The sequence below is a fragment of the Calonectris borealis genome, chromosome 2, assembly GCF_964195595.1.
Source record: "Calonectris borealis chromosome 2, bCalBor7.hap1.2, whole genome shotgun sequence".
Classification (NCBI taxonomy): Eukaryota; Metazoa; Chordata; class Aves; order Procellariiformes; family Procellariidae; genus Calonectris; species Calonectris borealis.
The window spans coordinates 77,730,795-77,745,747 of NC_134313.1; the positions used below are offsets into that span (position 1 = coordinate 77,730,795).

At 37.4% G+C, this 14,953-nt stretch overlaps 1 protein-coding gene across 1 annotated transcript in view; it reads left to right on the forward strand.

The window, feature by feature from the left end:
• COBL (cordon-bleu WH2 repeat protein) overlaps window positions 1-14,953 on the forward strand; it is a 167,126-nt gene that overhangs the window by 85,381 nt on the left and 66,792 nt on the right. The window contains exon 9 of the mRNA XM_075142377.1: window positions 5,135-5,329. Coding sequence (XP_074998478.1) covers window positions 5,135-5,329 — 195 coding nt within the window. The remainder of the gene's footprint in view (window positions 1-5,134; window positions 5,330-14,953) is intronic.

The window sequence follows — 14,953 nt, forward strand, 5'->3', positions numbered from 1 at the left end:
TTGTACAGACTTCAAAGTATAACTCAAAACTTTTACTGTAAAACCTTGAAAGCCTACTTGCCAGACATATAAAATCAATATGGTACTGCCTGTACAAGTTACTGTTGTGGAAATGAAATAGTTCTTTCTCTTTTAATATTGTGATGGGTGACCAGATCATTTCCTACCAATAGCAAAACACAATGAGACAATAAAGCAACATAAAGTAAATTGCATAAAAATGCCTTTTTTTTTTTTCTTCGTTCAGTGTGGGAAAAGGTTAACGTTTTTTTCCTTTCTGACTGCAGACTGTATGCAAGTATCAGAATCACAAGTGCTTCAGGGAGTACAAAAAACAAACTGTATTCAGTGTGGCTGGTTAGAAAGGAAAGTCTGAGTAGTCACAATTTTGGGTTTTTTTAAAACTATGTCTCCAAGCAATCTCATGACCGCAGTAGTATGCTTTGGTTTTGAAGCAGGAGCTTGGATTAATTCAGTTTCAGTGTTGTCAAATTTAATGCTAGTATAAGGAATTTCAGTATCATGTCAAGGAAAGCAGCCTCCAACTTTAATTTGTGCAGTAGGTCTGACATAACCTGTCTGGCGTTTTAGATGGCCAGTTGTAATCAGTTGTGGTGTCATTCAGCAAATCAATAAAAGTTTGCATTAATGGAGTTTAAATATCCAACAGGCATAAATATTCTTGCTTTCACTGAGTAGATGGATTTGTCTGCCTGCTCTAAATCTTACCTTTCTTATTTACCCACGGTACACTTGCAAAAAAAATTATTTCCTTTATGATACATTTCTCTTATTTTTTGTTTTGGAAAAAATAAAAACCCTTACTTTTTGCTGATACATCTGGTACTTTGAGTGCTTAAAAACAGCTCAGTTGATTACTTTTGATTTAAAAAGTTCTCAGAAGGAAATTGCATAACAAGACTCTGAGCTCAAATATGTGAGTTTTGGCAAAGAGTCGCGGAAGAAAGGCCTGGCTGTAGCAACCTCACAAGAAAAGAACTTGACATTTTGAAAAATTTTTATTGACCGGTGTCGACAGGGAACAGGAAGTCAAATCACTCTCACAGGCAAGCTGCAGTCTCTTCCTTGCTGACCTTTAAATGCCACTTAGTGTCATCAGAAAATCAAGGAAATGCTAATAACAGAGCTTTGGGTAAGAGAGTTACATATGAGGGATATCTTTTGAAAACAAACATAAGCTGACTTCCATTTTTATACATCTATTTTTGTAAAATGGAATTTTCACAGCAGTACAGTTATATTTTTAATAGACTAATCTTACATTATTTTATTAATATTAACATTAAAATTTTCAGAAGTATCCATAAGATATCAGAGCTTCTGTTCATCCTTGAAAAGGGAATAGTTTGCAAAAGACATTTTATAATTGCATTCTAGGTTGATGACCTTGGAACACAGAGTGGCTTCTGCTTTAGGCTCTTAATGTAACTTGCGTTTAGTTCAGCAGGCTATGGACTTTGGTAGCCTTGCAGAAAGTTGACTTCTCAGTGTCTTTTGAAAATGGGACTGGTATGCCTAAGTCACCAGGCTACTCTGAGCCTTCATACTTCTGTGTTTTTAATAGCCCCTCTTTGCCCTTCCAAAAAGTCTTTGAAAGCTAAATTTCAATTACAAAAACTAGTAGGAAAAAATCCCAAAATTAAACTGCTTAACCCTAAAGAAAGCATCTTGTACACTAGAAAAAAAGAAAGTTCCTTAGATTTCAGAAGTTTAATGAGAGGAAAATAACTAGCTGGCGAGTATAACATGAAGCAACGGATCCATGAAACCTGATGGCACCGTAGGTAGGTACTGCAGCTATTTCTTGCCTCCTTCCAACATCTACTTCATGGATTTGAAACGGGCTTTAGTCCATTTCAGTTGTGGTTCAATACATGTTCAAGACCCTTGCTCGACTGGAGTCTAACTTGACTGCTGACCTATGCTGGTGTATCTGTGTTCGTGCTGGGTTTTGCTTTGGCTTAATTCAGGGGGAAAAAAAAAAAAGAGGAAACTATTTCTTTTTTCTTGCTAGTTTGCATTACTTAATTGTTGTTTGAACTGCTAGCGAAGTGCTCTAACGCTAGTGGTCTACCAAAGACTATGATTTTACAAGATGGGAGACATTTTTAAAAACTCTTTATATAATTCATTATCATGAATTTTCTTTTTCTGACATGATTTTTCCTTTTTTTTTCCTTTTTCTTTTTTTTTTTTTTGCTATGTAGTTACAAAACACATGGATTATAGGAACTGATTTTGACCCTGAGCAGAACGTTCATGCTAACCTGATTGTCACATGAAACAGAGGATAAGGGCTGACTTTTTTAGCCAGCTACGTTGGCTGCGATACATGAGCTTAGCCTTCTTCTCACTTACACTGCTGTAATTTGAGTAATTCCACTGAAATTGATCCATTGATAACAAATTAAAACAACAAGAAATGAGGGATGGTTTGGGTAAATAGCATGTTCATCTCAGGTTCCTGCAAGTTTGCTTAATTAATGTTATATGCTCTTAATAGTTGCCTTGCTAACCTGCCTGAAAACCAAACCTCCAAAATCTAGTGATTTGGAAAGAAGCTGCACTGCATCTAACACAACTCAAAATAAAAAAGCTGGGTAAGGCGTTGTCTCTCCAGATTAAGTTTACAAAAAAGATGAGTCGTGCCAAAAACACTTGTGTCAGTGGTTTGTGTCCAGCATTTTTTTTTTTCTCTTAAAGCTAATGAAAAGGACTACACACATGGGAGAGCTTGAAGGTCTGCCTGCAGTTAGACAAAGCTCTCATTGCAGAATGATGGGTCTTTCAGAACTACTTTGAAGTTGTCCTCATTCCATTCCCCTGGAAGCTATAGCAAGTTTTTATGTTAGGGGGAAGAGTCTTAACATGACCGTTCTTGAAATGGTCACTGAGTAAATAATGGGCTTGATATAAAGGTTGGACTTGGAAAAGAAAACATAGATGAATTTCCAAGTTTTTTATTTTTTCTTTCATTAAAGTCTTTTTATGATAAACTATTTATAGTGCCATGTAAGTATTACATTTTTTCCTGTATCTTCTGTTAGGAAATCCAAGCTTTAAAAAAAAAAAAAAGCTTTAAAATGTTTAGTTGTTCATCACTGTATTCCTTCACAGTGATCTGTTGCCTGGAAAAGGATTCTGATAGCTCTTCAGCACAGAAGAGCCACCTTCTCTTGAGGTAGAATTGACTAGGGTATTAAGTTAAAACTGGATACATCCTATCTTCTTACTGGTACCCTATATTTGTAATGCTGGGAGGGAAGTCTTGGGTGTTTTTTATTATTTGTATGCATCTTTAAATCTCTTAACAAAATTTCTCAACCTTTTTATCCAGCAAGGAAAATCGAAGAATTAAAACAGTCACAAAAGCATCCCTGTAGAATACACTTTAAAATTATTTTGTTCAGTCATTTTATAAATGTGTGAAAAGAGGAGACTACTTTATATTTTACCCTGTGGACCCTGTCATTTCTTTAGGAATAAACAAACTTTGTTTGATAGAACCAGGTACAGTATGCACTGAGAATGACTTAAAACTTGTAGGTTACAGATGAGATCATTATTTTTCCCACTGCCCAAGATAGGGCCAAGAAAAGAGTGTATTTGTTTATAAGATTAGACCTGATCTTTTAAACCCCACCTTCCTCTTCGAGTTTTTTTATTCATTTGCTAGAAAGGCGAAGAAGCTATCGATGCCATTCAGTTCAGAGAAATTGGTGTTGAGAAAGATGTGGCAAATACTGCCTTAATCCTTCAGTAAAACTCTAGTCAATCCGCGAAGACTGGTAACATGCCTTGTTTGTGCTAAATACACTATTCCAAGATGAAGTCTGCTGTGCAGTGTGCAACATAAAAGATAACAAAAGTGTCCAGTGATAGTTTTAAGTCAGTGATAGTTATCACATGCGTAATAAATGCAGGAAAAGACACAAATCAGTTTGCTATCTGCATTTAGCATTTTCAGTTGCTTTCACAGGAATCTATAGAACGTTGAACTTTACCAGGCAGTCAGGAACCTGTATTACATACATCTTTTTGCATTGGTATATTTTTTAGCTCTTTATGCTTCATCAATGCTTCCTCAACAGTCTTAAAATTAAATGAGTTGTCATTTTGAGCTTGCTGCTCTATGTTTTTAATTTTTACCTAAGATCGCTGTTGGCACTTGTAGAAAGGAGTTATCGTGCCATGTCACGAGTCAAATTCCCTGCAAGTTACATTCCTACAGAAACCGCAATGTCTACCACAACGATGAGCCAGCCATACAATTGAGGCAAAGCATTTTCCAGCACTTTCCAGATTGGAGAACTTAGGTTCGAAGAACTACCTCTTTTATTTGGAAAGTGATAGGATTTGTGGTGGCCTCTAGTTTCCTGCCAGTATGTATTCTGTGGTCTTGGACAAAATTCTGCCCGAGAGCTTTATGTCCTCGATGGGTGAGTTTTGCAAGTGCGGTAGCATGTTCTGTTGTGGTAAGAACACCATTATCAACCAGGGTCATCAGCCTGTGCTTCCAGAATAAGTATCCTGCTCCAGCTCATGGTGGATTGGTATCAGTGGTGATTTCACAGAAGCCATTTCTGAGAAGTGACCATCTCATAACTGAATTAAAAAGTAAACTCTTCAATTTAATATGGAAGCTTCTCTTAATTAAGTAAGCAAAAGGTGACTCACAGGTTTTGAGGGAAAAGTAATTGCAAGATTTTTATTAGCAGATTCAAAAAATTAATGAACTTAAATGTCAAAACTGAACTAAAAATGCACATTTTCAAGCAATCATGTTTCCTAGTCTTTCCCATTTGTAGATTTACTATTATATGCCTGCATATATTTCTGTTTGTATGTTAATATAAAAATGTGTTAAGGCCTTGATGTGCTCATCATGGTCATCGTGCCTCCTGAGTTATTAATATTGCCTGTAAGCTTTGTTCCAGTTGACCTTTAGAAGTGTCCAAAAGTTACAGTTTGCAATTCAGCAAGTTTGGCAGAGGAACATACATGATTATTCATATCATTGTTTAAACGGTAACCAGATGTGTATTGTTTTTCTTCTTTCTTTCCCATTGTTTTTAAAAAGTGATGTTAATCCAAGATGTTAATCCATTTACAGGGTTTTTCCACAGCACCAAATTCCCCTTCAGTGAATACTCGTTCCAGTAGCCTGGGTCCATCACTGTCCCTTGGTAACATCTCAGGAATGACAGCAAACCCAGAAGTGAAAAAGCGCAGAGCACCTCCTCCACCAGTTGTGACACCTGCATTGCAGAACGTGGAGATGAGTGGACAAGAAAAGACGGCAGCACAGGTAACAGTGAAAGCACAGAATGGGCTTCTTCGCTTGGTGTGCTGGCTACCATCAGTTCATTCATCAGAGCTAAAGTCATTCACAGATATTTTGGCTAGCCATTAACTACAGCTCACGAAAACTCTTGATCTTACAAAATAAAATTATCAAAAGTCTTGGAGTTTTGTACATATTTACTGAGCTTTCTTGAGACTGCCCCTAGCTTTCTCCCATGTCGAGAATCTTTCTAAATCAGAAAAGTTTTGTGAGGCATTATGCTAAAAGAAGGAGGGTGAAGAAAAACTAAGGCACAAAAGCTGGAAGTTGTATAGGGTGACTAGGTACTAGGTGTCCTTATTGGCCAGGGCAGTCCTGGAAAGTGGGTGACAGTTCTAATGATTGACGAATATCTTCAGTGTGCTGTTTTGCCCAGATACTTGTCAGGCTGTCGCCTACATCCCTATTTCCAGTGCTGCCGTGGGATACCAGAAGATCTGCTCTGCTTTCTGAGTTGTGCCATGTGACCTTTTAAAGCAGTGCTCTGTTTTTGCTTTTAAAATCGTCACTGTTCCGCAATACAGTTACCGAGAATGAAACAGAAATGGGGGGAAACCTTTCTGAGGACCTAACCCTTTGAAAAGAATAGATTTAAGGGAAAAGGAAATTGTTCTTTTTTTAATAGTGACATTCAGGTATGTTTGTTACTAAACATGAGCAAGCACATTAAGACTTCTGGTTCCATCATCAACAAAAAGTATTACATTCTAAATGTAAACTGTAAAAGTCAGTGTGTAAAGCTGTATATGGATGCCAAATGAGAATGCAAGGAACTAATATCTTCAAGATTGTGTAATGTGGGCTGACTCTCTCTCCTTAGGGCTTGTGACCTATACAGCAGACTGATCTTTGGAAAGCGAACTGTATTAGTGCAAAATGGAGTCAGGAAGGAATCTTTGCGTTCAGTATAGTGGAGGAGGAGTTGTCTAGTGCTCAATCTCACTCCCTGTCACTCTTTTATTTATCTGCATTAAGACATACGTTAAGTGCCTTGTCCAGTGAAGCATTGTGTAAGCAAAGTTGATGCACGCTCTTGGTAGAGGATTGTGGAATCTTATTTTCCCATTCTTAGGATATCTAAAAGTGTGATTGTTGGAACATCACAGTGTTTCATCTTTCAAAATTGGAATATGTGCCTTTGAAATAGCACTCATTTATAGACACTGCTGAAGAGAAACAACAATGTTTTCTTGCAACATTTGGTGCACTTTCTTTTTAAAAATTTCCTTTTGAAATTCCTACTGTAAATATTTTGATAAGGTTTTTTGTGTCCCCCAGAGTTAAACATTTAAAATATTTAAGATAAATAGATCTTTTCATACAAAAATACTATGGCATTATAACTCTTAAGTTTATACAAGTATGGTAATCACATATATCCATAATCACAAGTATGGTATTCTGCCATTCTCTTAGGCTTATCTCCATGCAGTGTGGCGTTGAGATTTTAAACTGTGTTGCACAAAAACACTGAAAATCTAAACTCTCTTTAAACATGTTAACATTTCTATTTTCAGCATTGTTGCAAATAGATTAAAGTGCTGGCTTTCTAAAGCCATTGGGAGAAAAGTATTTATTTTATTTATTGCAAGTAGTGCACAGTACAGCATCAACTTCAAATTCTCTTAGTCTGAAGGAAAAGCTATTTCGAAGAAGGGAAACAGATGAAGGTTGCGTCAGAGGATTTTCCACGACGAAGTTAATTTTGGGCAATAGAAATGTCTTGTGTAGCTGACAAAGCCAATGAAGAGCACAGTAGATTATGAGCACAGTTGCTAGAGTCTGTTTGGCTGCATTTGTTGGGTAAAGGATATCTTTCTGAAATTGGTTACATAGGTCAAAATATTAAACAGTTATGGTGTGCTTCTGAAGCTCCCGGGCTGAAAGTTGCTCAGAGACTGCCCTGTAGTTCGAACAAGAATGTGTGGAGTACAGCTGAAATGAAGCACAAGTTCCATGAAGCAATCAGAAACCGAGGGAAGAGATTAATTATTCAGTATTACGTGGCAAGGTAGCAACAGGGATATTGTTTATAAGGAAACCCAAACAATTTTATTTTATCTACGTGCAGACTATCCAGTTTGCTGTGAAAATAGAGTAAAAAATTTCAGGGTGTAAGTTTATTTCTTTCGTTTATGGGAAAGAATTAGCACTGATCTTTTTTTTCAGGGAAGGACGTCAATTCCTTATTAATGGACTTCCTTCCATAAAAAGATAAGATGTTTGTTTAGAAAACTTTATTTATGTGCAACTGTTACTAACAGGAAGATCCTGCAAAAGGGGAACATGTTTATTTCCAGTAGCACATTAATAGAAAATCAAAAAGGTGGTATTCTGAACTTTCAGACTTTTTTTTCTTTTTTAGCTATCTGGGTCCATAAAGTTGTGTAGAAAAGCACATACTGTAGCTGTTGTGAATACCTACAGTTTGACTTTCCAACCCAATAAGCCTGTTATTTTTAACTCATTGTTAAGCTCCAGGGCATTCAATTTGCTTTATACCATAGAGGATGCTTTAGGAATAAATATCTCATCTCCCTGCTTAGTGGTTGCAATCAAAAGTTTCTGTGTGTATGAAGACTGGGCTGTTTTAATTTATGCTTTAGATTTAGATTTCCTCCACTCGCTTTTCTGGATAGGTGGATTACTGCAATATAATTTTACCATATTGAAGCTTTTGTTTCTGTGGGGCTTACAATAATTTACCTCCTTGACGGTAAGGCCCCTGCAGTAACTTTAATTACTTTTTAGTGCAGCATCATTAGTTTTTCATGTCTATTTAGAGGTAGTGTTCCCTCTGTAACTGTTTTAAATCTCCTCTAGAAAATACTCATTTCTGGTTAGAACACAGTTGAGGAATGTTTCAGAGTGTGCTGAACACGCACCAAGTAGTTTGCAAAGGAATGCAGAGTCAAAGAAGGGAGTCTACAGATTTCTTCCCTGGAGACTTCCCCCCCCCCCCCGCCCTGTTTTTTTAAACATCTCCCAAGTGATGCTATTTAGAATAATGAGAAGTCACCTCTTCATGTTCTTCAGAAGACCAGGGTGTGGTAACATTTCCAGTATGAAATCCAGAAGGTTGGATGCTTTAGAAGCGAGGAGGTCCCCTCCTTTCTTAAGTTGCAATACAGAGCCCACATCATCCAGAGAGTAGAGCAGAACAGTGTAGAGGGTGAGCAAAAACTGAACCCTCTTTGCAATCTCTGTTGTCTGTCACAGCACTTTAGGTGATGTGCTAGCAGAATTTGGGGCCACCTTACGGTAGGCATAGTGTAAACTGAGTCCCCACCCCAAAAAGCATGCACCATATAGACAAAATACATGAGAGAAAACTGTATGAGTGTGCCATTGTAGATGGAGCACACAGTGAAAAGCCACATATGAAGTCTGACAGAATTAAACGCATCTCCTCAGAGGCTTATTCATTGACCTCTCTTTAAAATAAAAAGAAGTGTGTTTGGGTAATTTCTTGGAAGAATTGTAGAATTGAATATTTGTGTCTTTTGGAGGTCAAGAGTATTGTGCACTGGTGAATTAGTTTATGGCAATAATGACTTTTTTTTTTTTAGTGTGTATGGAGAGTACAGAAATTGGAGTGAGGGGGAATGATAAAGAAGGCCTCAGGGACTTTCTGTAAGAGCCTTTTCTGTGAAATTGAGTCGTTTATTCAGAATAAAATCATGAGGCTTTTTTGAGACAACATCAGAATTAGAAGAGGGCTCTTCAGTGCCTTCATCTGTAAAATAGCTCTGATGTCAACTCCAGAAGCCAGAAATGCAACTTGTAGACTGTGATAAAGGAGCCATGTGCTGTTTCAGCTGCTGCGATTTTCAGAACACAAGCACTTTCATATAATATGTAGATGTAACAGGAGGCATTTAGGATTTGTTACTAGCCAGTTAAATTCCTGTACTAATAGAAGAATGGGGCGATAAAACAAATACAATACTCTAACATTTGTTTCATAGATTGTAATCTTAGTTGTAATATTGCAAGACGGGGTTTAAATAAAAATTGTATCGTTGCTTTTAGCACGGGTGAGGAACTGGCCTCACGCTTTCAGAAGGTATCATTATAAACAAACACAATTTTCAGGTTTCTTTCCATGTCTATACAGTTTTCTGGAAGTTGCTGTAGACAAACTAACGTATGTGACGTAGTGTGGGTTTTACCCTGCTTCTTATGTTCCTCTCCTCTCCATTTAGATCTCAAACTTGGATTGCTGAGGACAGTTGTCGACTCCTCATTTTTGGTCAAGGCCATACCTTTAGAGCAGACTACTTGCCCCCTTGCTGATATTTTCTCACCAAGAATAACTTACTGATTCAAAAGGCTTACTCACATGAATAAAAAGGAATATTGCACCAGAGAGAGTCACAGTCTTGCTCAGATCATTGCTGGCAGGTTTCTTTCTCCCTGCCTGCAGTTTATTTTTGACCAATTTTATGCCTAAATGAGAAGTTCAGCTTTAAGAGAATCATTTTAACATGAACAAATATAAATGAGACTTTCATATCTTTCCTGGAGAAAGTAAGGTACTCACACTAAAAATTTGCCAAATTTCTAGTTTATATAGAAAAGATACTTTCAGTATTTGCAGTACATCTTATTAAACAGAAGGAAATTAAAAATGTGGAAATGCAGAGGAAATGTTATTTTTGCCATCTTAGTTGATACTTTCTAATACTGACCACCACATGGTTTTTATTCTTCTTCTTTCGGTTTTGTATTTTTTTTTCCTTTTCAAGTGTTTTCTGTAATTCTGTTGGAGATGCAGCCTCCTGCGACACATGTTCCCCTGTTCCAGTGCATATTGCACTTGAAAGAGTTCTGATTCTGCCGGCCATTGGTGATAGGAGTGCCACAGAACTGGCAGGACGCTGCGTTAGGCATCCTAGCCATTCAGTAGCATTTTCATGCCTTTGGTAGGGATGCCATTCTCACAACAGAATTTATGTTACAGTACTATTCACTCTCCTTTTATATATAAACCAATATAAATAGAATACATCATTGATTGAAAGCTTAGGTCCCCTCTGGTTGATTGAGCATATTAAGAGTTTGTCAAAAGGAGGAAGTCCCTTAGTGAAATGTCCTGCTGAAAGTCATTGAATTTGTCCCCATCTGCAGGCAACCCTGAAATACTTCAAATGACATTGCAAATGAGCACCACATATAGTGAAAACGTACCTGGAATTCATTCTGCCAGCAAGAACCGCAGAATAATGTTCAAGTAGTAAAAACAAAGATCAGGCAGTGAAGGAAATTTATGAATAAAATTATATTGAAATCATAATTAACATATTAAATTTGTTCAAAGCGTTATTGAACCATAGACTCACCCAGATTTCCAGAATGAGTCCCTGAATTTGCAGTTCTCAAATTTCCCATCTGTATGTGTGTATGCTACAGGCATGGACTTGGAAGCCACTTGGAAATGTGACTCATTATCTTCCTTAGAAGTAAAATGTATTTTAAAACAGGGGCCAAGATTTTTAGAAATGGTTAGCTCAGCTGTCTGTAATTAGGAAGCTGAATTTGTAGCTTGACGTTTTCTGAACTTCTAAGATGTCAGAAGCTACGTCTGGTTGCTCAGCAACTCGGTATCTGGCCACTGTGATTTTAATACCATATTATTCTTCACTATACCACCTTCTGTTGCAAAAGGAGGTTAAATTGAGATTGTTAATATAAAAATCTGAGCAAAGCAAGCATTTCTTCCACTAATGTCCCCCCAGCGTAGTGGGGTTTTTTGCACAGATATCTTTCTCGCAGGTTTGCACAAAGTTTGCACTCTTCCACCTTACTTCTTCATAATCTAATGCCACAGATTTGTGGTTAGCTGACTGCAAGGATAATCTTGATTGGTATGAAATCACACTGTTACTGCTGTTCTCCTCAGGTTTTCCAAATGACATATTTCCCTGTGGCTGCAAATTAAGCCCTAAAGCAATGAATGCAGATCCTGTAGAACAGTGTAGAGTAAAGTACGTTCCTAATATGCACAGCTGTGTCAGTAAAGATGCCATCAGTAGAGCTCTCTGTCTGTGTGCCCTGTGAGTTAAAGTTTCCTTGAATCTACTTTGTCCCTGGGTATTTGGGTTAAATCTGGTATTTCAAATAATAATACTCCTGCAGTTGGCTTTCCTTCTGAGAAACAACTGAGTGCTTAGAAAGAACCTGTGTTTGTGTGGATGACAGCCTTTTTTCCTCAAAAATTTTCTTGGACTATCAGAAGCATCATTTTATAGGAGAGGCATGATACCAGCAGACACTGTGATTGTAGGGAAGTTGAGGGACAGAAGAATCACAACTGGATGAGAACTTCTACCATGGTTACCTACAGAACTGAGATTTATTGTAGGCAGGTGTCTAAAACCTGCTTTATTAACATCTGCTGTGATCAGCTCTGTAAGCACCATACTCTTACCAGCTTACTGTCTTCTACCTATTCCTTTGTGCATCTGCTGTAATTTCTTATTGTGAAAACTCCACTCTGATCAGAGTCCTGTGTCCCGAGAGGAAGAGTTTCGAATCGCTTTAGATTTACCTAGTTGGTTGATCCTGCTTTTGTACAAATTATTATAGTCCTACTCGGGGGAGGGGTTTTTTATTTTTCGTACTGCAGCAGAATAACCTTCTGCTGTAGTTATTTTCTTCCCTTTTACCTTATACTTTTTTTTCTACTTCTGTGTAAGGTGAAAGGCAATGAGCAGTTCACGGTGGAGACCATCTGACACTTTTATTCTGTCTTACTAAGGAGCCTAGAATTCAGCAAAAGGGTGGATGGACTCAGATTAGTTATCTCCCTTTCATAGGTTACACCTAAGCCAGAAATGTCTACTAGAAGTCAACAAGATACGAGTGCATGTTTTTTTTATCATCTTTCAGAGAGGAAGGGAGGTTTCTTTTGACTCAGAAGTCGTCTGGGTGAGGTCTTCTCAACCCTTCTCTTATGACACATTTCCTTTCTCCCTTAAGTGTTCTGTGAATGTATTTTTGTTTTGCTTTGTTTTTTTTTTTTTCTGTGGAGCATCCAGAAGTCTCCTTTGAGAATAACAGATACTTTTTTCACGTTCTGAGGAAGGATGCAATGAATCAGTTTCTGCTGTAGGAAAAAGCTGTTTTTCAAAATGTGTCTTTTACTTCTACAAAATATTGCATCTTCTAGGTCACTTCTCAGGCTTTTCTAAGTTCCCTGAGGATATGAAAGCAGGATTTGTTCTGAAGGAGGGGGGAGAACACTTGACTGACTTTTTAATTTTTTAAAAAAGGGTTTGTACACCTTTTTAGTTTCTTCTGGTTTGGTTTTCTTTTTGTGTACGAAGAAGGCCTGAAATGTGAATGGTGCATGTTATTTTTAAAAGTTCCTTTGTCTTTGTTCATTAACTGAGGACATCATGAGCATTAGCTATGATCTTCTCCAGTTTTGGTGGCAGACTTGTTAGAATTCAGGCAATGTATCATATCTCTCGACAGCATTTTTGTGATGGGGGCAGGGATATTGAATCTTTATTTAAAGATGCTCTTTCTCCAGAATACTGTTCAGGTGCCCAAGTTGTGTAAGCATGAAAGAATTTTATGCTCACATCAAATAAGCATAAAATCATGCTTATTTATAAGCTTTTTTTTTTTTTTTAAGAGAAGTCAGCAGGTAGTTAAGAATATATGAGATGTCCATTTGTGGTTTAGGAATAAACCTAATGCTAATTTCCAGAGTTCTTTAGATGATAGAGGGGTAGTACAGCTGCTAAGAAAACTTGTTAAGTCATGCTATCTTCCTAGTTTTTTTATTAGAGTTTGGATATTAAGTGCTGGAGTGCAGACTGTACTGCTGTATGATGCCAGATCAAGAGGCTGGGAACTTACTACACAATTGGCATGAGGCAGTATTTTGATAAGGTCAAAGAGTAGCTGAGTCTATCTCTGTGTGTTTATACAAATAGATAGATTATTAATAGATAAAACCATTAAAAATGGAGATTGTATTTCTTTCTCTGTATTTCGCATCAAATTCCTGTAGCAATCACTTATTTTGGATGTACTAGGCTGTAAATACTGCATGGTAATTATTTCCATTAGGCTTTTAGTGTCCATCTTTCTTTGGGGCTTTTATTCCAGTCATTCTGCCTGAAATTTATTTAGAAGCTTATTTCCTTCATTTATTCATTTCTATAGATGTTGAGAGTTTATGGATAAGCTGGGGTCTTTTTCCTTTGCTCGTACAGACATAAAAATAATTTGCCACACTGACATAAACACTGCCTTACTCTTTGGCCAGAGCGTTGCCTGGTATTCTCCTAGGATGGTAAAACAGTTCAACTTTGCTTTAAATTTTTTGTAGGTTAAGGTTGCCCACGTAGGCAGATAACGAACATCAAGCTTGTCCAATAGCATAGATGAGGAATGCACTTTAGTGCCTTTCTCTATGGAGTGCACTCTAGTTCCTTTGTCTGAGCAGTAGCTGTGCAAAGTATGCTCAGGAAGATGCACCGGAGACTGCAGTGCTATCTGAAATGGAGAAGATTGTATAAAATAACTGTATCTGTATTAAGTCCCTTTCTACCATGTGGAGCAAAGAAAGAAAATATTACTGAATACTATTGCTGAATGCTACCGATGCCACACTTCAGATTTTCCTAAAGAAATTCAGAGAAAAAATGTGGAAGTTGAGTTTGTTTTTGCAAAGTATGAGGGAAATCAAGAACACTCTAAGCCTCCTAATGTGGCTTATGTACTGGAAAAATTACTAGAAATATAATAGAGAATTAAATTAGTCGGCATCTCTATGAAGATAATGAATAGGGTAAATATAGCTTTAGTAAAACATAAACCCTGCCTTACGACTCTCTTAGAGTGCTCTTGACACATTCAGCAAACAGATGGATATGTGTGATCTGGTTGACACAGTCTGTCCGGGTTTCCACAGAGGTGCCTCACCAGGGATTTCTTAAGGAAACCAAGCCTCCATTCCATAAGGAGGAAGGTCATCTTACTCTTAAATAACGGACAGTAAAGAAAAGAAAAGAGGAATTGCAGGTTAGGAGTAAATGTTCCACTCATCTAGAGTGGAAGGTTGCAACAGCTTTGGAGTATTTGAGGATCCGTGTTCATCATATTAAGATCCGTGTTCATCATCATATTTTCACCTGGAAAAAAAACACTAAAGTGACAAAGTTTGTTGCTCGTACTTGAGTTATCCAGATAGTAAGGACAGAGGCTGAGTATGAAGAACAAGTGTTGAAAGATCTTACGAGATTGAGTGCTGGCAGCACTTGCAGGTGAAAGCAAGTAAAATTCTGTGTAGGTAAGTGTGAAGTGATATACATGGGAAAAGACCACTTTTAATTTTCCCTAATACTTTGTAAAATATTGGTGTCTCAGCTGGCAGTAATCAGTTAGGAAGATCTTAACATTGTAAGGCATACTACTTTGAAAAAAGTCAGCTCAAAGCTCAACAGCAATCAAAAAAACAAATCAGATGCAGAGCATTTTAGGAGGGAAAAAGAGAACTTTATTACACCACTGTATTGTGAGCTTTGTTATGCCATCTTAAATACTGCAGTAGTGTTCTCCTTGTTTCAGAAG